The 23,279-nt window shown below is 44.0% G+C and overlaps 1 protein-coding gene across 1 annotated transcript; it reads left to right on the plus strand.

Moving 5' to 3' along the window:
• Positions 1-12,587: 12,587 nt before the first annotated feature.
• LOC311619293 (endogenous retrovirus group K member 25 Env polyprotein-like) lies at positions 12,588-21,464 on the plus strand. Its single transcript, XM_084877504.1, has 2 exons — positions 12,588-12,617; positions 19,346-21,464. Exon 2 carries the CDS (start codon positions 19,388-19,390, stop codon positions 20,459-20,461), a length of 1,074 nt encoding a protein of 357 aa, XP_084733630.1. The 5' UTR covers positions 12,588-12,617; positions 19,346-19,387; the 3' UTR covers positions 20,462-21,464.
• Positions 21,465-23,279: the final 1,815 nt, after the last annotated feature.

Genomic DNA, 23,279 nt, shown 5'->3' on the forward strand with positions numbered 1-23,279 from the left:
ATCTTTTCTTCACCTTTTTCATCAGGGGATCCTTTCATTTTGTGTGGAGAGGGTAAAAGGAAAATACATAAAGAGACATAATCATAATCAGATCCTACGGACACTGTGCGAAACAGTTTGTGATTATGTTTTCAGTCTCTTTTTCACTGCTCAGCATTTGAAGCCATTGGGAACCTCAGAATTCTCCCACAAACAGTAAGAACCCAGAGTTTATTTTACTAAATGTCATCTTAAGGAAGGACAGCAGTGCCGGAATAGGCAACGACTCATTCCGATTGGCAGGGGACGGGAGAATGGCACTCCGGCTCCACAGAACGCGCAGAGCGTTACAGAGTCATTGATATCTACCCAGCACCTTCCATGTGCAGGTGCTATGCTAGACCATGGAAATGACCTTCCTCGTGGGCCCAGGATGAATGAATGAGGACACTTGGGAGAGCAGCTATCGTCAGTGTCAGCATGGTTTAACAGCACCCCGTCTGTTATCCCTGCAACTTCCTACTTCCATCTCAAAATTTCAAATGCGATGGCTTCATCCTACGAATCAGCTTTCCTTAGAAAATGTAACGGGTAAGTGGAGAGGCACAATACCTGTGGCGTGTCCCACCACCTGGGGCCTCCGGCGCTCCCTGAGCGGAGAGCAGTGGATCAGAACAGCTTGGTGAGGCTGGAACGCACTTCACTTCGCTCAATTCCCAGCTGGTGGATGGATACTGGGGCAGCCCATCCCCACCCGCCTCCCAGGGGGCGTGGCCAGCTGCTGCTGGCCGGAGTTCTCACAGCAGCAGCAGCAGCACCTGGACCACAGCCTTAGGCTTTTCTTTTCTTTTCTTTTCTTTTCTTTTCTTTTCTTTTCTTTTCTTTTTTCTTTTCTTTTCTTTTCTTTTCTTTTCTTTTCTTTTCTTTTCTTTTCTTTTTTAAAAAAAATATATTTTATTGATTTTGTACAGAGACAAAGGGAGAGAGATACAGAGTTAGAAACATCGATGAGAGAGAGTCATCTATCAGCTGCCTCTTGCACACCCCCCACTGGGGGTATGCCCGCAACCAAGGTACATGCCCTTGACCGGAATCGAACCCGGGACCCTTCAGTCCCCAAGCTGACGCTCTATCCATTGAGCCAAACCGGTCCTGGCTCTTTTCTTTTCTTTTCTTTTCTTTTCTTTTCTTTTCTTTTCTTTTCTTTTCTTTTCTTTTCTTTTCTTTTCTTTTCTTTTCTTCTTATTCTTCTTATTCTGCTTCTGCTTCTGCTCCTTTTTAAAAATATATATATATATTTTATTGATTTTTCACAGAGAGGAAGGGGGAAGGATAGAGAGTCAGGAACATCCATGAAAGAGAAACATCGATCAGCTGCCTCCTGCACACCCCCCACTGGGGATGTACCCAAAACCAAGGTGCATGCCCATGACCGGAATCGAACCTGGGACCTTTCAGTCCACAGGCCAACGCTCTATCCACTGAGCCACACCGGTTTGGGGAGCATTAGGCTTTCCAAGGCCACAGTAAGGAGACAGTCAGGCCTTCGGAGGAGCCATGACTTCACTCTGTCTCCACAAGGGAACTCCCGGCTTCCCTGTGTGGCTGTGAGGGCTGTTCCCGGCTCCCAGGCCCAGTGTAGGGAGGACAGAGGGCGCAGAGGACAGCGCTGGTGTGGGGCATGGAGGGGCCAGCCATCGGAGGGTAAGGCTGTGGTTTTAGGGATGGGTGCATGTCAGAGGGGCAGCCACTGTGGCCGGAGCCCAGGCCCATGGTCACCTGGCGGCCAGGCCCTCGCACCTGCGGTCCCTGCAGAGGCTCACGCTGCACCTGCGCAGGGCGGGCGCCCCGGGGCTGCAGGGCCGTGGCCGGTAGAAGCTATAATACTTCGCTACTTTGCCGCTTCACTCCAGTTGTGACCGTGCCCTTGGGCACGAGGAGGCCTCACCGCAGGGCTCACCGTCTCGACTGCAGGATGAGTGCAGAGGGTCAGGTAGTGTTGGCGGTTTTTTCTTTATAACTAATTTTATTAAAAAAAAAAAAAAAAAAAAAAAAATGGCCGAAACCGGTTTTGCTCAGTGGATAGAGCGTCGGCCTGCAGACCGAAAGGTCCCAGGTTCCATTCCGGTCAAGGTACCTTGGTTGCGGGCACATCCCCAGTAGGGGGTGTGCAAGAGGCAGCTGATCGATGACTCTCTCTCTCATCAATGTTTCTAACTCTCTATCTCTCTCCCTTCCTCTCTGTAAAAAATCAATAAAATACATTAAAAAAAGAAATGTCAGACTTACAGAAAAGTTCGGGGACAGCACAGAGCATGGTATGCCCCGCACCCAGGTTCTCCATGGTGAACATGTAGTCACGTTTGCTCGACCATTTTTCTCTGGATGTGATTTCTTCCTCTCATCCAGTTATTTTGCAGAACGTCTTTCTATTTAGGTTCTTTCTGATGCTTCCTCATCCTTAGAAGGAGGGTCTGCGTTCTGGGCAGAATACCGTTCTGTGGTGATGCTGGTGTGAAAGCACACACAGTCAGCTTGTCTGGGGGAGTAACGCTGGTCCGGCTGTTGTGCTTGTAACAGGTGGTTCTCCCGGGTAAAGAGCCTGGGTCTGTAACACGCTCGGATTCCGGTGCAAATGCGCCCACTGCGGTCCCGTCCTCACTGAACCCACAGCTTGGAGGGGAGTGCCCCCTGGGGTTGGGTGAGTCGCAGGAGCCCACCGCCACATTGTCACCTGGAGTGAGGCGGTGTGTGCACATGTTTAGTAAGGTTACTATTTCCCCCTTATAGTTACCGTCTTTTGTGGATGAGATACTTTAATATTGTACAAATATCCTGTTATTTATCAGACTTTTACCCATTATCGTAATAATTGCAGCATCCATTGATGAGTCTTGCCTGAATCAATGGACAAAGGGTCATATTTTTAAAGGCATAATTTCTTTTTGTATTTTTCAGTTGGCATTCTACTATGAGGAATTGCTTTCTTTTATTTCCGATTTATTTATATCAGTTTGGACTCATTGATTTCTATTTAATTCAGTAGGTCATCCATGACTATAATTATTTTGATGGTCAAATGGTCCCAGGTTTGGCTAGTCTGAGTCCCTTCAAGCTGGCTCTTATGGCCTATGATATGGCTCCATCATTCTTCGAACACTTTCTATGCCCTGACATAACATGCTGTTGCAGGCTGAAACCTCCCCACCTCCATCCCCTACCCCCCACCCAGCTATTTCTTCAAGGAGGCCTGATTCATTTTAGTGTGGAATGGTATTTAGAAGCCAAGTTCTTGGCACTAGAGGTGCTCATTGTTAGTGCAGTATATTATATATCATTGTAGCCTTCTCAGCAGGCAGAGTTAGGATTCATATCTGTGTCTATTTCTATTTCTCAATATCTATCTATTGATATATTAAAACCATGAGCTCATAATAATATCTTCAATTTCAGTCCAAGTCCACAGGGTTCATTCTGATCTCCTTTTCGTATCTGTGATTTCTTTCTCTGACTGTGAGAGACCTGACCCCATTAGCCTCAGAATATTGATTTACAGTCATGTGTTGTAGAATGACATTTTTGTCAATGACAGTCCGCCATCTCATAAGATTATAATGGAGCTGAAAAATTCCTATCACCTGGTGACATTGTAGCTGTCCTAAGGTCATAGTGCAATGCATTATTCACAGGTTTGTGGTTACGCGACTGCATTGTCAGTGGTAGTCCTAAGGTCATAGTGCAATGTTACATGTTTGTGGTGATGCTGGTGTAAAAAATAACCGACTGCATTGTCAGTGGTAGTAACTTTGATCCATTGTTATGCATATAGATGACTAACAGCTGGTTCTCCAGGGGTAAAAAGCCTGGATTTGTAACACTTGTGGATTTCGGTGCAAATATTCCCATCACAGTCATGTCATCACTGGACACAAAATTGGGAAAGGGTGTGTCTCTCTTGAGTTGGGGTGAGTCAGTACATGATACTTGATAATGGTGACAACTATGTTACTGGCTTATGTATTTACTGTACTATACTTTTTATCATTATCTTAGAGTGTCTTCTACTTACAAAAAGTTTGCTGTAAAACAGTAAGCTGCCCTCGCTGGTTTGGCTCAGTGGATGGAGCGTAGGCCCGTGGACTGAAGGGTCCCAGGTTCGATTCCGGTCAAGGGCATGTACCTTGGTTGCGGGCACATCCCCTACTGGATGTGCAGCTGATTGATGTTTCTCTCTCATTGATGTTTTTAGCTCTCTATCCCTCTCCCTTCCTCTCTGTAGAAAATCAATAAGATATGTTAAAAAAACAAACAGTAAGCTGCATTACAGCTGGTTGCCTCACACATCTCATGTTTACCAGGTCTTTGGTTGTGTCATTTTCTCTTGTGCTTGATTCAATCTTGTGGTATTTTGTACAGCAACATGCTGTGCGGGCTGGTAGCCTAGGAGCAACCGGTTATAGCATTGAGGTCTGTGTGAGTGCAATCAGTGATACCCTCCCAGCAATGAAATCGCCTGACGATGCATTTCTCAGAATGTATCCCTGATGTTAGGTGGCACATGACTGCGTTTGCTAATTGCAGATACACAAACATTAGTTTCAGAATTTCTAACCCATACCTGTGTGAAAGACAAACCTATTAAATGTTTTTATAATTCTTTTTGTCAGCGGAAATACAATCAAAATACTGTCTTCAAAAACTACTCAGGATGAAAACATATGTGTAGGCCCTGGCTGGGTAGCTCAGTTGGTTAGAGTGTCATCCTGATACACCAAGATTTTGGGTTTGATCCCCAATCAGGGAACATACAAGAATCAACCAATGGGTGCATAAATAAATGGAAGAACAAATCGATGTTTCTCTTTCTCCTTTCCTCTCTCTCTCAAATCAATCAATAAAAAAGGAAACATGTCTACCCCAAGACTTGTACACAAATGTTTGCAGCATCGTTATTCACAATTGCCAATAAGAGTAAACTATCCGAGCATTCATCATTTGATGGAGAAATGTGATATATCCATACAATGGAATCTTATTTGGCCACAAAGAGAAATGAAGTACAGATGCATGCTACACCACAGATGAATGTTGAAAACCATGCTAAGTGAAAGAATCCTGTCACAAAATAACACATATTGTGTGATTCCATTTAAATGAAATTGAAGATATTATTATGAGCTCATGGTTTTAATATATCAATAGATAGCTCTATCCACTGAGCCAGCCCTAATCGGTTTGGCTCAGTGGATAGAGTGTCGGCCTGCGGACTCAAGGGTCCCAGGTTCGATTCTGGTCAAGGGCATGTACCTTGGTTGCAGGCACATCCCCAGTGGGGGGTGTGCAGCAGGCAGTTGATCGATGTTTCTCTCTCATTGATGTTTCTAACTCTCTATCTCTCTCCCTTCCTCTCTGTAAAAAAAATCAATAAAATATATTTAAAAAAATAAAATATATGAAATGTCCAGAATAGGTAAATCTATAAACAGAAAGTGGATGAGTGTTTGCCTAGGGCTGCAAAGCAGTGGGAGGAAATAGGCCCATTACGAATGGGCACGGAGTCTCCTAAGGGTGGGTGATGAAAATTGTACTAAAAATAGATTTGTTCTGTGGGGAGCCGGCTCGGCCGCAGCACACTGAGCCCCAGGGCGCTTTATGTGCTGTGCCAGCTCCGCCAGGTTCAGCGACCCTGAGAGGGGGCGCTGAAAGGCTTAGAAAAGACAGACAAGAGAAGAAAACTGGGTCTCGGTGGGACGCTGCTTCTCTGATGGAGGGACAGCACCAGTGCCCACAGCCGTGTCTTTATTTTATAGCCAGATGCCATGGGTAAGGGCGTGGTCAAGATGTTTACAACATTTTCTCCTGAGCTTTTGTTTTTTTAAACATATTTCATTGATTTTTTACAGAGAGGGAATTGAGAGGGATAGAGAGTTAGAAACATTGATGAGAGAGAGACATCAATCAGCAGCCTGCTGCACACCCCCCACTGGGGATGTGCTCGCAACCAAGGTACGTGCCCTTGACCGGAACCAAGGGCACACTACCTTGGTTCGCAGGCCAACGCTCTATCCACCGAGCCAAACCTGTTTTGGCTCTCGTGAGTTTTGATCCTACTCAATTGCATGCACCTGATCAAGCTTTGTTTACTTGCAGCCGATATCACTTAGGCACATGGGGCCATGTGTTCAAACCACAGGTTCAAGCTTACAACCGCAGCTGTTGGCTATCATTGTGCGGGGAGGGCTCTGCCCTCCGGGCTGGGACTGTGCCCTCTCATCAGTCCAAGGCTTGAACCTGTCCAAACACTGTAGCTGCGCCCATTTTGGATTTGATTTAGAGGTGCTTTTCATGACACCTGATTCTGGTGGAAGCCCTATTTTCTCCTTTTTTAAATTATGTATGTGGTTACCATTCGTTTTATTAAAAAAATTAAGTTGCATATACTGTATGCTGTAGTTTTTTTTTTTTTTCTTTTGAGTACATCTGAGCTTTATCTTCCTTTGCCAGTTCCAACTTTTCCCCTCTCCCCTTTTATGTTTTTGTTGTCACAAATTATCCCTGTGTATGCTGTAAGTTTTTTGGCGATCTTACTTGTAGTGTTGTGACTTACGTTCTTTGTTTCAGGTAGAATAACTCCCTTGAGTAGTTCCTGCAATGGAGGTTTTCTGGTGATAAAATCCCTTAGCATCTATATGTTTGGGAATGTCTTCATTTCTACATAGTTAAAGGATAATTTTGATGGAAATATTATTTGTGGCTTGTAATTTTTCTATTTCATACGTTTGAATATTTGGTTTGGCTCAGTGGATAGAGCGTCGGTCTGCGGACTGAAGGGTCCCAGATTCGATTCCGGTCAAGGGCATGTACTTTGGTTGCGGGCACATCCCCAGCTGCAAGAGGCAGCTGATCGATGACTCTCTCTCATCGATGTTACTAACTCTCTATCCCTCTCTCCCTTCCTCTCTGTAAAAAATCACTAAAATATATTAAATATTTGGTTCCACTCTTTTCTGGCTTGTAGAGTTTCTGCTGAGAAATCAGATGAAATTCTGATGGGTTTTCCTTTGTAGCTTTCCTTTTTCCTGGCTGCTTTGAGAAGTTTTTCTTTGTCATTAATTTTTGACAGCATTAATACCAAGCACCTTGGAGAGGGCCTCTTTGGAGTGAGGTAACTAGGTGTTCTGTTTGCTTGTTGGATTAGAGGACTTAGTTCTTTTCAAGTTCTCATTCACTATTTGAATAGACTTTCCGTTTCATGCTCTCTCCTGCTTCTTCAAAATGCCTATAATTCTAATACTGATTTTTTTGGATGAAGACAGATAATTATTATAGAGCTCTTTCATTTTTCTGTATACTCATGTCTCTTTCTTTTTCCCTCTGGGCCATTTCTAGATCCCTATCATTTTTTTTCTTTTTTAAAAATTCATTTATTTTTATCTTTACTGTTGAGAGTATTACAGATGCCCTTTTTTTTCTCCCCATTGTCCCCCTCCACCTGGTTTCCACCCCACCCCGGGCCTTCGCCACCCTATTGTGTGTGTCCATAGGTAATGCATATAAGATCTTTGTTCAATCTCTTCCCACTCCCAACCCTCTTCCCTCTGAGAATCATTAGTCTGTTCCATTTCCATGCCTCTGATTCTATTTTATTCACCAGTTTATTTTGTTCATTAGATTTTTTATCTGTTTTGATTTTTAAATTCAGTTGTTGATAGGTATGTATTTGTTGGCACTTTGTTCATATATTTTTTTATGTTTTCTCTGCTTTTTATTTGTATTATTTATTTATTTATTTTTAATCATTTATTTATTTATTTATTTATTTATTGCATATTTTATTGATTTTTTTTTGCCCCCCTCCCTCCCTCCCACACATCCCCTGTTCATATTTTTTATTTTTTTCTTCTTTCTCTTCTTAAAGAATACCCTTCAACATTTCATATAATACTGGTTTGGTGGTGATGAACTCTTTTAGCTTCTTCTTTGGTTTGGCTCAGTGGAAGCTCTTTGACCTTAAATTCTAAATGATAGCTTTGCTGGGTAGAATAATCTTGGTTGTAGGTCCTTGCTTATTCATCACTTTGGATATTTCTTGCCATGCCCTTCTGGCCTGCATAGTTTTTGTTGAGAAATAAGTTGTATTGGCATTCCCTTGTAGGTAACTAACTGCATTTCTGTTGCTACTTTTAAGATTCTCTCTTTGTCTTTAGCCCTTGGTATTTTTATTATGATATGTCTTGGTGTGGTCCTCTGTGGGTTTCTCTGGGACTCTCTGTGCTTCCTGGACTTGTAAATCTAGTTCTTTCACTAGGTAGGGGAAGTTTTCTGTCATTCTTTCCTCAAATAGGTTTTCAATATCTTGTTCTCTCTCTCCTTCTGGCACCTCCATGATGCGAATGTTGGTAAGCTTGAAGTTGTCCCAGGGCTCCTTACACTGTCTTCGTATTTTTGGATGGAACAAACAAAATGGCCGCCAGTCAGCCCTGCAACCAGGGAGGTCCCAGCATAGGAACTATGATCTCTGTGAGCACCTCCATCTGGGAGAAAACTGCCCCCGAATCCTGCCCCGAAGCCAGACAATCCAGTTCCTCCTCGTATGTGTCTGTGTCCCCCAGATCTTTGCCCTGGTGCTGGAGCTCAGAGGAAGTGGGACCTTGTAAGTTCAGTTTGTGGTGCCAGCCTTTTAAGAGGAACAGCTGGGTCTCCAGCAGCCTCTGTGTCACTGAACCCCAATCTACACTGATTTTTACAGCCATAGTTCTTACCATTCGTAGGGACTTCTTTTCCCAGCTCTGGGACCCTGGGGTGGGGGTCTGGTGTGGGACTGAGATCCCTTTATCCTCCTGGCAGCCTCCGCAGAGACAATCTCCCTCCAGATTAAAAAAGCAGCACACGTGGGTGCCAGACCACCCTATTCTGTGCCTCCACATCTCCTACCAGTCTCAGTGTGCTTTCTTCTTTACCTCTCTAGTTGTAGGACTTCCATTCAGCCAGCTTTCCTGTGCTTCTGGATGATGGTTGTTCTGTATTTTAGTTGTAATTTTGATGTGGTTGTGGGAGGTGGCAAATATAGGCATTTACTTATGCTACCATCTTCCTTTCTTCCCCTAGATTCTTATCTTTAATATCACTAATTCTTTCCAACATCTGGTTGGCTCTGGGGGTTTTTTAGGTAGTCAGTGCCTCTAAGCATGAATCACTCTTTTCTTTATATATGTTTCTTTTATTGATTAAAGAAAGAGGAAGGAAGAGGAAGAGATAGAAACATAAATGATGAGAGAGAATCACTGATCAGCTGCCTCCTGCATGCTCCACACTGGGGATTGAGGACCTGGGCATATGCCCTGACCAGGAATTAAACCGTGACATCCTGGTTCATGGGTTGACACTCATGGCTAGGCTGGTTGGTGTGGAGAGCAGCTACAGCATTTGGACAGGATCAAGCCTCAAACTGTCTTGTGGCAGAGCCACATACAAGTCCTAGCTTGGAGGGCAAAGCCCTCCCAGCACAATTGTAGCCAAAAGGCTGTGGTTGTAAGCTTGACCTTATAGTCCAACCCTGCACTCCTAGATAGCCAAGAAATGTATGGGCTACGGGGAGTGCAGCAAGCGCAGCCTAAAGAAAACTTGATAGGGTTCAGAGAATGGCAACAACAGGAAAGAAGCAGATTTGAAACTTGTAAGAACATTATAAACATCTTGCTCTTGTTTTGCTTTGTGTGATCCAACTATAAACTAAAACTTCAGCTCAAAGGTTTGTCACTGTTTCCTCATCCAGGCACAGTGATCCACCTGGCCCCAACTGTATGCTCTTTGTTTCCTTTAATCCCTCACCGCCCTCCTCAGGTTCACCACTGGCCGTGCTGGATGCAGTTCAGGTCGGCTTCGGCTTTGTTTTCGATGCTCAGCAGTTCACTCTTTAAAACAAAATTAAAATTTTAATTGATTTTAGGATGGGAGAGAAATTGAAACATCAGTGATGAGAGAGAATCATTGATTGGCTGTCTTCTGCATGCCCATATTGGGGATCAAACCTACAACCCAGGCATGTGCCCTGACTGGGAATCAAACTATGACCTCCTGGTTCATAGGTTGATGCTCAACCACTGAGCCATGCTGGCCAAGCTCTACATTCATTTCTTTTGTCCTCAGTTAACGTGACCTCTCCCCACCTTGACTCTCTGGTGTTTTCACGGTTCAGGGAATCCCGGTTATTGTTTAAGGTAGCCTGAATGCTTTAGGATTTCAATATTGGGATAAAGTAATACTGACAAGTTTTCTTTTTTGCTTTTGTTGGTATTAGTCTGCCACCATTAATTGTACTCGCAGTTGCCTTAACAGGTAAGCAAGACTTAAATTCATGTTAAGTTCTGTGTTTTCTGAAGCAATACTAAAGGGGAAGGCTAATTTAAGGTCAAGGTACAAAAAGAACTACTGTGCAATGTTCAATTTCTATTCAAGTGTAAAATGCGTAGGAATTCAAAAGGAACAGAACACGCAGGAACAGAATGTTTTATAATGTAAATGAAATAAATTTTTAATGTTCTTTTTTCATTAGCCATTAAAAATTAAGTGTTGGGCTCATGGGCCAAGATTCTTTTTTAAAATATATATTTTATTGATTTTTTTTACAGAGAGGAAGGGAGAGGGATAGAGAGTTAGAAACATCGATGAGAGAGAAACATCCATCAGCTGCCTCCTGCACACCCCCCACCGGGGATGTGCCCGCAACCAAGGTACATGCCCTTGATCAAGATCGAACCTGGGCCTCTTGAGTCCAGAGGCCGACGCTCTATCCACTGAGCCAAACCGGTTAGGGCCGTGGTCGGCAAACTGTGGCTCTTGAGCCACATGCAGCTCTTTGGCCCTTGAGTGTGGCTCTTCCACAAAATACCTGGGCCTGGGTGAGTCTATTTTGAAGAAGTGGCGTTAGAAGAAGTTTAAGTTTAAAAAATTTGGTTCTCAAAAGGAATTTCAATCATTGTACTGTTGATACTTGGCTCTGTTGACTAATGAGTTTGCCAACCACTGGGTTAGGGCATGGGCCAAAGTTCTTAACAAAATTAACAAGAAGCTGATGGAAATAGTGGCCATGCCAAAACACACCTTTCAGGCTTTGGTGCCCAGCTGTGCCTGCTTTCTTTCAGTCCCTTGAACACGAAACTGGACAAACAATGGGTCCAGGCTGCCTGTCACTACTTGAGCCAATTAAGGAGGGACAGGGTTGAATCATATGTGAGTGTTTATTCCAATACTGCTGCCAGTATGGGAGAACAGCATGTTATCCACGAAAATCTGCTCCATCTCCCCTCCCCCATAGCCAAATGCTTATATTGGGTAGAAGGACAAAGATTACATGGGGAAATAGGCCAAAGGAATAAGATGGTTATAATGGTTACAGGTTACAGGCAGTGGAGGCTGGAGGGAGGGGGATGGGGGATGTTGTGAAGGGTCGGCATCTCTGGGACTCTGTTGTTTTGGCAACAAAAGCTGTTCATCTTTCCATGACAATAGGCAGTTCCTGGATAAGGAGAATGGACCACATTCCCAGGTTAACTCCCACGTCCCAGGGTGTGCACCTCAGCCAGGTTAGAATATGCTTTCTCTGATCGGAACAGAACAATCATGGTTAACAGACCATCATTAATATTTCTTATAACTGTAGCTAACAATCATGGGAAACAGAGCATGGTTAGCCCTAACCGGTTTGGCTCAGTGGAAAGAGCGTCAGCCTGTGGACTGAAAGGTCCCAGGTTTGATTCCGGTCAAGGGCATGTACCTTGGTTGTGGGCACACCCCCAGTAAGAGGTATACAGGAGGGAGCTGATTGATGTTTCTCTCTCATCAGTGTTTCTAATTCTCTATCTCTCTCCCTTCCTCTCTATAAAAAAAATCAATAAAATATATTTAAGCCAAAACCAGTTTGGCTCAGTGGATAGAGCATCAGCCTGCAGACTAAAAGGTCTGGGTTCAATTCCGGTCAAGGGCATGTACCTTGGTTGCGGGCACATCCCCAGTGGGGGGCGTGCAAGAGGCAGCTGATCGATGACTCTCTCTCATCGATGTTTCTAACTCTCTATCTCTTGTGGGAAGCCGTGTTCCGTGGGGCCCGAGGGCAAGGATGGAGCATAGGGTAGGGACGCCTACCTGCTCTCCTGCAGGGGATTGAGCGCAGGGTAGGGACGCCTACCTGCTCTCCCCTAAGCCTTCGGGGTCAACTAGGGACAGGGAAGACCATAGCCCCATTGTTAGAGAGTGTGCGTGATGCACGACTTATCTGGATGTTCTCAGCTAGGCTGTTCTCAATGATATCTAGCCAGATGCTTGCTCTATGTATCTTTTCCAAGAATGTCTTGAGGAGCTGACGGGCGGCCTTGTCCTGGGAAAGGGGCACTGGAGAAATGCCCAGAAAAGCCGCATAAATGTACGCCTGCAACTAATAAAGTTACTGCAGTCTCACCATGGACTAGCAGTCCTCCTGAAGCCCCGCTTTCTCTTGTCTTTATTTCTCTTAAACCTCCTAGCCCTACCTCCAGGACCTGTGATGCCGGCTGGATCCGGTAACTGGCGCCCGTGAACAGGGACCTGGAGACACTGGGACGAGTAGGAAGGTCGCCGTGGGTAAAGGTCGTGACGGAACAGTGAGTAACAGCGGATTGGGTTTTTATTAAATTCAGGAGTAACAAAATGGGGCAAGTACAGGGTAGGGATCTTTTTATACAGGTCCTGCACAGCATGCTTGTGTCTCGCGGTGCCTGTGTAAAGCATGGGACAAAGTATAAGTGCTCTTTAGAGTGAATGTTGAAGTCTATGTGATCACAAAATAATGTTGTTTATTGTTGAAATTAGAATCTTAGTATATATATGGAATTTAAAATCTGTAGTAAGTGGAACTCCACTGCTGAAACTGCCTCTGATGCGGATAAATTCAAAGGCAGCTGGAGAGGGAAGGGCTATCTGCTCTCCCACATTAAGATTACTTGCAATAAAACTGTTTAATGCCTTGTTTAAAAATTATAAGAGAACTCACAGGGAAATGCAAATCTTGGCCAAATTGGGTATTAGTTATTATTTCAGAAAGCCAAAAAGGAAGAAAAAAAAATTGAGATCTGTCTATCTTTTAAGCATGAAAAGAAATTCAGCCAGATTTATTACTGATGCTTCCCCTGAAGTAAGCATGATGTGGGGGAAGGGAGAGACATGAGGCGATCCAATATAGAAGCCACTCTCCTAGTATAATAAATTAAAAGTTTCCTTTTTCGCCATAAAAAAGTTTTGAAAATTTAGAAATGCGTCTGGGATATCTGTACACGTGTAAAGAGAAAGCTAGTATAAGACAGAATGCGCGCATGTCTGATTTCGGATATTAGATAAGTCTTGAACTAGTCTTAACTCTTTACAAGAGCTACAGAAATGAAAAACCCAGAACTGATTCTTTTTCCAGCGAAAAAATCTTCTTGAAAGAAATTCAAGCTAATTCCAGCAACAAGATTTGCATTTCCATAATAAAGAGTAGTTTTCAAAATGCTAGTGAGCCTTATTGAAAAGTTAACTTTTAAGGCCTTCAAGAAAATAAATAAATTTGTCTCTGTCATAGAATTTATCTAAAGTAAATACTTTAAAATAATTATAATTGATTCTAGAATCTCAAAGAAATTATTAAAATATAGATGAATAAATAATATATTAATTATAAAGATCTAAGTAGTCCAGGTAACTGGCTACATCCTCTGTTGAGGGAGGAAAGGGTAAAGGCCCTTCCCCCAGCAGACAGTTAATATAGTGTCCTGCCAGTAGCCATCTTAAAGAATGTGATAATTTACAGTCGAATAAACAAAACCTAGTTTCCCAGAGCCACTGGCAAATAAAAATTAAAGTTTAAATTTGCCTCATAAAAAACCTAGAGGACAGAATTGAATCTATTAATTGATTATGTCTTGTATTTTTCTTAGAAATATAAAGTGTTATTAATCTAAGAACTACTAAATATATTTAACTTGCCAGCTTTAAAAGTTCAAAGTACAAATTAAATTAGAAAAAATTATAGAGTTGTAGTGATTAAATACTTAAAGCATAAAAACTTATTTTTAAGAAAATAAAATATTATATTTTCTCTAATAATTAAGAATTCAAAATAAGTTGCTTATTATTGATCTAATTAAGAGGAGGATTAATTCTGTGATCTCCACCAAAAATTTTTCTATACAAAAACTACTCTAAATCTAATTGATATCTTAAGATAATAATAGATAATAATAACAGGTATTAAAATATTTAAATCATATATAGATATTTATTTGATGGTTTTTTCCATGTTAAAATTTCAAGGCATTAACAGAGATGATTCTTGGAAAGCTCCAAGGGCCCGGAGTAATACAAGAAATTTATTCTCTCTTCTTATAGGAAAACTTTTTAAAACAGATCTAATATACTTGAAATTGCATGGAAAGCCTTATCAAATAAAAATTAATAGATATATATTAAATATTATAAAAGTTTTCACCTGTAAGAAAGGCAAAAACAATATATTTCTTAAATATAGCCAAATTTTTCTTTTTTTTAATTTTTTAATTTTCTTTTTTTTAAAAATCAATCTTTATTGTTCATATTATTACAAAGGTTCCTCATTTCTTCCCCCTTCCACCAGGTTCTCATCCCACCCTCCGCCCCCTCCCCATCCCCCATTGTCCTCATCCATAGGTGCACAGTTTATGTTCAGTCTCTTCCTCCCTCCCTTTCCCTGATAGTAAATCCCTTTTCAGATAGTAAATCAGTTACTTAGCATTTTCTCATGTCAATAATACCTCCACATGGCCAATGATGCACTTCACACAAAAGACATTTTCAAATAGGTCAACCTGCCTCATCCAGGCCCCACCCAAGGCATTCACAGATCAACACCCCAACGCTATACTAACTCAACACATCCAGATCTAAGCCTTCATCACTTGATTCAGCAGACCCTCAAGTTCCCACAAAAGTTTACAGCCATGTCTGAGAGGCAGCCGTGGGGCAGGGGCAGGCGAGGAGCGAGCTGTTCCGGGCCTGGCTGCTTCGGGCCTGGCCTCTGTTGCTCTGGTTTGTTCCACAACCAGCTGCTCCGGGTCTGGTCACTGCCACTCCCGACCTAGTTGCTCTGGTCTTGGCTGCTGCTGCTCCGGGCCTGGCCGCACCCGACCCGGCTGCTCCGGGCCTGGCCGCTCCCAGCCTGGCAGCCGCTGCTCCGGGCCTGGCCGCACCAGACCCAGCTGCTCCGGGCCTGGCTGCTCCCCGCCTGGCAACCGCTGCTCTGGGCCTGGCCGCTCCCAGCCTGGCAGCTGCTGCTCATAGCCAAATTTTTCAACAGCAGTAGAATTTCAAGAAAGACAAAAGCCATGCTTTTAGATCAGACCAATAAAGTATCAAACCTATAAGTTTTACTGAATAAGTTTCTTTGCCATTTTTAAAAAAATTAAAGATACCTACTTAAGTTACTTTATAAATTAGCTTTTACAATATAATCAATGTCATATAAATTAAGTTACATGAGAAGCCAATGTTTTATAAATAATTGAATCCTAACTATATATAGCCACCTACATTGTAATCAAGCTAAAGGCAAGACAACATTTGTGGCTTATGAATTCAAAAGTAAATTTGCCTTATTTTTAAAGTAAAGATACCTTGCCATGACAGCAGTCAGCACTTGTGCATTCCTACAGGTTGCCCAGGACCAAGGGCAAGGAAGGTCGGTGTACACGCCCTTCTACATAGAAGTCAAAATACTTAATATTTTATATTCTACCGGGAACTCTGGCTTAGGGGCTTGATTTATTTCTAACACAAGGAATAGTATTAACTACCACATTAAAAGAAATTTTTTATCTCAAGTATTAACCATTTTTACAGATAGATCCAGTTCTAAAAAGGCTAGATATACTACAGCAAAGGAGCAAAGATCCTTCAAACCTCATATTTCAGTAGAAATACAAGCTCTTATTTATACCTTAACAGATTTTACTACAGAGCCCATCTATAATAATAGTACTTATATGGTAAGTATATCAAAAATTATTAAAACAGCTACTATAAAGCACATTAATTCAGCTTGTATTGACACCATTCAACAGCTATTTCAAGATATACAAGGGATCCTACATTCCCGGTCTAGCCCCTGCTTTATTGGACATGTACGGGCCCACTCTAACCTTTCAGGGCCCCTAGCTGCTGGTAATCAAGCAGCTGACTTACATACCCAGGTTTGTGTTCTTCAGGCTCTAGATAATGTCGAGCAAGCTAAACGATCCCACTCTATCCATCATCAATCAGCTTGAGCCCTCCAATTCTCCCTGGAACTCACCTATATTTGTCATTAAGAAGAAGTCAGGGAAATGGAGACTGTTACAGGACCTAAGAAAAGTTAATGAAACCATGTTTATGATGGGGGCGCTACAGCCCGGATTGCCATCACCTATGGCCATACCAGCTCAAACCTTTAAAATAATTGTGGATTTAAAAGACTGTTTTTATACCATCCCTCTGCATCCAAAGGATTGCCAGAGATTTGCTTTTAGTGTACCGTCTGTTAATTTGAAAGAGCCAATGACTAGATATCATTGGAAGGTGTTGCCTCAGGGCATGGCCAATAGTCCAACGTTATGCCAGAAGTTTGTCCAAATAGCTATAGCAAAGACTAGGCAGAACCATCCAGGGGTATATATCATCCATTATATGGACGATATCTTACTAGCTCATGAACAGCATGAAGAGTTGACAGCGGCCTATGGACATATGCAGGAAGGATTAAGGCAGTATGATCTGCAAGTGGCTAATGAAAAGGTGCAATTACAGCATCCATATGGATACTTGGGCTATACATTATACCCTAGACATTTCGCACCGCAGCGAATCAGAATTAGAATGGCAGACTGTAGGACCTTGAATGATTTTCAAAAGTTGTTAGGGGACATAAATTGGATTCGTCCTACCTTAGGACTCACAACAGGAGAGCTAAAGCCACTATTTGACATACTCAAAGGTGATTCTGATCCCACTTCGCCAAGGCAGCTCACTAAGGAGGCTAGGCAGAGCTTACAAAAGGTTGAACAGGCCATTACTAACTCCGAGCTAACTTACTGTTCGTACAGTGAACCTTGGCAGCTTTTAATTTTGGCAACTGCCCTTACTCCAACAGGTGTCCTATATCAGCACAGGGTGCTTAAGTGGTTACATGGAGCTGCCACCCCTTCTAAAGTTTTGGCACCGTACTATGAGCTTGTGGCCGAAAGGATACAGCAGGGAAGGAAATGTAGCATCTTACACCTTGGACAAGAACCAGCTGCTATTGCTATTCCTTATACAGCCAAACAACTTGACTGGTTGCTAAACATGACCAATTCTTTTCCTCTAGCCTTGGCTCATTACACGGGGAAAATATTGCACCATTACCCTCCTGATAAAATTATTCACTTTGCTTCTAGAGCACATGTGTCAAACACAAGGCCCGCGGGCCAAATCCAGCCTGCCAGGCCTTGCAATGTGGCCCGCACCGCGCTGTCATCACTGCACTCCGCTGTCAGTTTATGACATTGTCAGTTTATGACTGTTCAGTAAACCATTCGGCCCGCGATTTAGGCTGGAGTTTAGATTTTGGCCCCTTCTCTGATTGAGTTCGACACCCCTATTCTAGAGCAACGTTCATCTTTCCTTCAATTGTAAAAACTCAACCCATTCCCGAGGCGTTGTTAGTTTTCACTGATGGGTCATCAAATGGGACTGTGGCAGTCACTACTGTTACGAAGCGAGTCCCCAAGAGATAAACCACCAGAGCCAATTTGATCAAGCATGCAAGAGTTTATTACAGATTCGAATCCGGGCTCAAACCTTGGCTGACACAGCAGCTGGCAAACACCCAGGCAAGAGTCCCGATGGAGGGGCAGTCCCTTTTCTTATACCTCTTTTTCCCATCCCAACCCACTGTTGGTCTCTCACTCTCTGATTGGCCCCTCAGGACAAAGAACTGGCCGTCTTTAGCTGTTCCTTAGGTGATTTACACAACCTGGCCTGTTTTGCTTTAAACAGAATGTCTGTCCTGACTCCCAATGGGAGTGCAGGATGCTGCGGTGTTTTATGACCCCAATTTACCAGCCTGATCTGGAGGGAGGCCTGCATGTCCCACCCAAAGGAACTCCCGGCACGGAGTTACGACCGACCTTACTCCTTTAAACTTTTTCCCCCTGGCCTGGTCTGTCTCCAGAGTCTTTATCTCTTGGGCAGACGGGGCCGACTGTCACAACTACCTTTGATTGCCAGCGCTCTTGGAGTACTACTTATACCTCAGCTCAGCAGGTAGAATTATTCGCCATCAAGCAGGCTTTGACACTATATCCTCAACCTATCAATATCTACTCAGACAGCCAGTATGCTGTGTTAGCTCTAAACCTGATAGAGACAGTACCCCATATTGCCGCTGCCAATGAGACAATACAGCAATTGTTTCAGGAGATTCAAGAAGTTCTACGCTCTCGCAAACGAGCTCGCTTTATAGGGCATATTCGGGGTCACTCTCAGCTAGCAGGACCTTTAGCGGAAGGTAATGAGCTTGCGGACGGTCAAACGCAGGGCTGTTACCTAGCCATCACTGATCCAGTCCAGGCAGCAAAAGACTCTCATGCGCTACATCATCAGTTAGCGCAAGGCCTTCGACGGCAATTTAAGATCTCACGCGAGGCCGCCAGGCAAATTATCCGTGACTGTCCTCAGTGTCCACAGCTGTTACCTGTACCTCATTTCGGGGTGAACCCCCGCGGTTTAAAGCCCAATCAGTTATGGCAGATGGATGTTACGCATGTTCCCTCCTTTGGGAAGCAGAAATATGTTCATGTAACTTTAGATACCTTCTCTCACTTTATCCTAGCATCACCTCAGACAGGTGAGGGAGCCAAGCATTGCATAGATCATTTATTATATTTTTTTTCCATTTTGGGTATTCCACAGCAGATTAAGACTGATAATGCACCTGCCTACTGCAGTAAAAAATTTCAGCAGTTCTGCACAACTTTTAGAATCTCCCTTAAACATGGCTTTCCTTACAACCCACAGGGGCAAGGCGTGGTGGAGCGAGCTCATCAAGAACTCAAAAATCAGCTTTTTAAAATTAAAAAGGGGGAGTATTATACTCACACCCCCAGGAATTTACTTAACCATATAATCTTTATTTTAAACTTTTTGCAAATGGACAAAGACGGCCAGACGGCGGCTCAGCGGTTTTGGGAGCCCACACCAAAACGCTTTCCAGATGTATCCTGGAGAGATCCACTGACGAGGGAATTGCACGGGCCGGATCCAGTACTAATGTGGGGGAGAGGCTGTGTTTGTGTTTTCCCTACAGGAGACGACAACCCGCGGTGGTTGCCAGAGCGGTGTGTTCGACATGCCTCGAAGCAAAATCGCGTGGCTGCGAGCCCAGCTGAACGGCCTGATGCGTCAGAAGAAGAGGCAGCGTGGGGGCCGGCGACAGAGAGTTTCCCTTCGCCGTGACAAGCTGCCAGAGATCCGTGTGGTTGCTCAGTTGGTTTCCTTCCTATGGCTACTATCGCGATTGACGGCTGTGCATGCTGCTGTTTATTGGGTGTATGTACCCAACCCACCACTGCTGCATCCGGCAACCTGGGAGGATAAGAGCATCCCTGTTTATGTTAATGACACCAAGGTCTTGGGGCTTATGTCCTCGGGCCACATTTCCCCAGCCTGGGCAGAAGGGTACAATTACCAAGGAGTTACCAAAGGGACACCAGTGTGTTTTTCCTTTGAGGATAAAGAGGGCTGCACCATGGTCCAGAGGCTGTCTGATATCGATACCAATCATTCTGTGGGTATCCACTGGAGTATGGATAGCTATTACATTGCTAGGAATGGCACCACGGCACGCCGTGGTCCTGGGACATACCCGCAGGGAGTCAAACCTTGTGGGTCTTCGGGGCCATCTAAAAATGACCTTGGGCTGATGTGGCGGATATGTCATGCGAATGAAACTGTCTGCCGCAGGTCCCTATGCGACTGGGCCGAGACGAACAGCAATCTTCGGCCAAAAAACCTAGTGACTGGACTTTGGACAATGGACAATATTACTTACCAAAGAGATTTGTGGAAAATGGTGGCCGCCATGGACTATGTCACTGTCGGGAAGGAGAATGTGACGGTGCAGCCACAGAGGGGAGTCATCAGTGGCTCGGGGAGCAGTTGGAATGTGAGCGTGTCCGCATGTGTACCTGGACCTTATGCCTTGTTACTGGGTAATTTTAGTATTAGCCTAGATAATGAAACTGGAATAACCAGCCTCGCCTGTAATAACTGCAGTCTAACCAACTGCATTAATGGCACTACCCCTTCCTTGTTAATCTTATATCAACCTGTATTTGTCCTCCTGCCAGTTAACACCACCCAAGAGTGGTACTCTGACATGGGGCTTGCTGTGCTTCAGACAGTAGAAAGGGCCTTAGGCTGAACGAAAAGATTTGTAGGATTGTTAATAGCGGGTATCACTGACTTAATCACTTTAATTGCTTCTGCCACTGCATCTGCCATATTGTTAACGACTTCCATTCAAACAGCAGACTATGTAAACAACCTGGCTTACAATGTAACAGCAAGCACTACAAGCCCAAGAGGACTGGGACAGGAAAGTAGAGCAAAGGGTGAAAAGCTCTCTATGACGTAGTACAAATCCTAAGCGATGAAATTGTAAGCTTGGAGGTGAAAAGCTCTCTAAGATGCCACGCCGCATTCTCATGGATTTGCATAACCCCAAAAGAAAATAATGATTCTAGGTTTCCATGGGAAAATGTCAAAAGGCATCTTCAGGGTATATGGCATGATGCAAACACCTCCCTTGATTTGAGAATGTTGCATGGAGAAATCCAAAATTTGCTGAACACACCAAAGCTTGATATAGATATAGCCCGAGAAGCCTCGGAGTTTGTATCCCGGCTACGGGACAACTTCCCAACTACAAGTGCTTTCCTTCATGGAGTAATAGGCCAAATTGCTGTAGCAAGTTTCCTGGTACTTTTATGCGTGTTGTTGCCTTTCTGTATAAGATTAATCTGTAAGCAAATGTACAAGTTAGCCATGGACATCCGCCTGCTTCAGCTTCATCAAGAGAAGGACAGCATCCCGCTTGAGTTGTAATAAATTAAAAAGGGGGAGCTGTGGGAAGCCGTGTTCCGTGGGGCCCGAGGGCAAGGATGGAGCATAGGGTAGGGACGCCTACCTGCTCTCCCCTAAGCCTTCAGGGTCAACTAGGGACAGGGCAGACCATAGCCCCATTGTTAGAGAGTGTGCGTGATGCACGACTTATCTGGATGTTCTCAGCTAGGCTGTTCTCAATGATATCTAGCCAGATGCTTGCTCTATGTATCTTTTCCAAGAATGTCTTGAGGAGCTGACGGGCGGCCTTGTCCTGGGAAAGGGGCACTTGGAGAAACGCCAAGAAAGGCCGCATAAATGTACGCCTGCAACTAATAAAGTTACTGCAGTCTCATCATGGACTAGCAGTCCTCCTGAAGCCCCACTTTCTCTTGTCTTTATTTCTCTTAAAACCTCCTAGCCCTACCTCCAGGACCTGTGATGCCGGCTGGATCTGGTAATCTCTCTCCCTTCCTCTCTGTAAAAAATCAATAAAATAAATAAATAAGTAAATAAATAAATAATATAAATATATTTATATTTCAAACAAACAAACAAAAACACACCACAGAGCACGATTAATATTCCTGCCCCTAATAAACATACTGTGTTTCCTCTCTTCATTAGTTAGTGGCACAAGCTGTTACATTACACTGAAATACTCTTTTTTTTCTTAAAGATTTTTATTGGTTAGAGAGAGGAGAGAGAGAGAAACATTGATGTGAGAGCAAAACATCAATCAGCACCTCCGTACCCCCACTGGGCATGTGACCCTACCAGGAATCGGGTCAGCAGCCCCTCAGCGCAGAGGTTGATCCCCAGCCAGTTGAGCCACACTGGCCAGGGCGGCTGAAATACTGCTTACTCACCTTCTGTACCTCAGCTCAGTGTCATTTCCTCAGGTGGCCTCTGACCCCCTTCCTCCTGGATAACCCACCTTCTGTTCTCTTTCCGAGCCTCTCCCTCGCGGACAGCATCATCGCAATTGTATGCTTCAGGAGGGAGGGGCCAGGTCTAGCTTATTCAGGACTCTAAGCCAAGCACCAAGAGCAGAGTACGCAGTAGGCACTCATATTTGTTGAATGAAGTCCAACATTTATTAAGCACCAAGTGCTTCACTTCATTAACTCCTCACAATAGCTCTGTGGGTGGATATTATCCCCATTCGAAGGTGAGGAAAGTGAAACCAGAGAAGTAACTTGCTCAAGGTCACACAGTCAATGAATGACACAGCCAGCACTTGACCTCCTCCCTCTCTCTCTCTCTCTCTCTCTCTCTCTCTCTCTCTCTCTCTCTCTCTCTTCTCTTCTCTTCTCTTCTTTCTCTCTCTCTCTCTTTCTTACTCTCCATCACTTCCACTCTCTCTTTAAAAAAAAAAATTGAATGCAGCAATGAGCTTATCCTGGGCATTTGTGGTGTGCCTCCCCAGCATCCATTCCCCCTTACCCAGCCACAGGCTCCGTTTTCATCTGGATAATCCACAAGTTTCCCTGTTTCAGTCCAATGACCTGGGTGTGCTCACCCCAGGGTGGAACGCGGGGACCTACCCTCGGGCCAATCAGCATAGCCCACCCCGTCCAAACATGATTGGTCAGGAAAGGGCTGTGCTGTCAGTAGGAGCCCACTGGGACTCAGGCTGGTGGAACGATCACACGTATATGTCATTCTGAGCCTGAGGAGGAAGGCAGTGAGAAAATAATATGGAGCTGTAGTCAAAACAGGTTTTGTGGTTTGGGGAATCAGGGCTTTTACGACTGGCTTTTTAACTTGTGAAATGTAAGAAACTTTATTTCTTTCTTTCTCTGCACCTTAGTGTTGTCTATAGAAAGTGAGGATAGGCCTGGCCGGTGTTGTTCAGTGGTTAGAGTGCTGTTCCACACACTGAAGGGTCCTAGGTGGCAGGTTCAATCTCTGGTCAGGGTACGTGAGGCAACTGATGGATGTTTTTCTCTTGCTCTCTCCCTCTTTCTTGCTCTCCAATCAATGAAAAACATATCCTCAGGTGAGGATTAAGAAAGAAAAAGTGAGGATAATGTTTGCCAAACCACTTAAGGCAAGAAGGAATTGTTAAGAATGTGCCTCGTACTTAGCACTTGGCTGTCATTTACCTTCCAACATGCCAGGAACATCTCGCCAGG

Source organism: Pipistrellus hanaki, assembly GCF_964339955.1.
Source record: "Pipistrellus hanaki genome assembly, chromosome: 3".
NCBI lineage: Eukaryota > Metazoa > Chordata > Mammalia > Chiroptera > Vespertilionidae > Pipistrellus > Pipistrellus hanaki.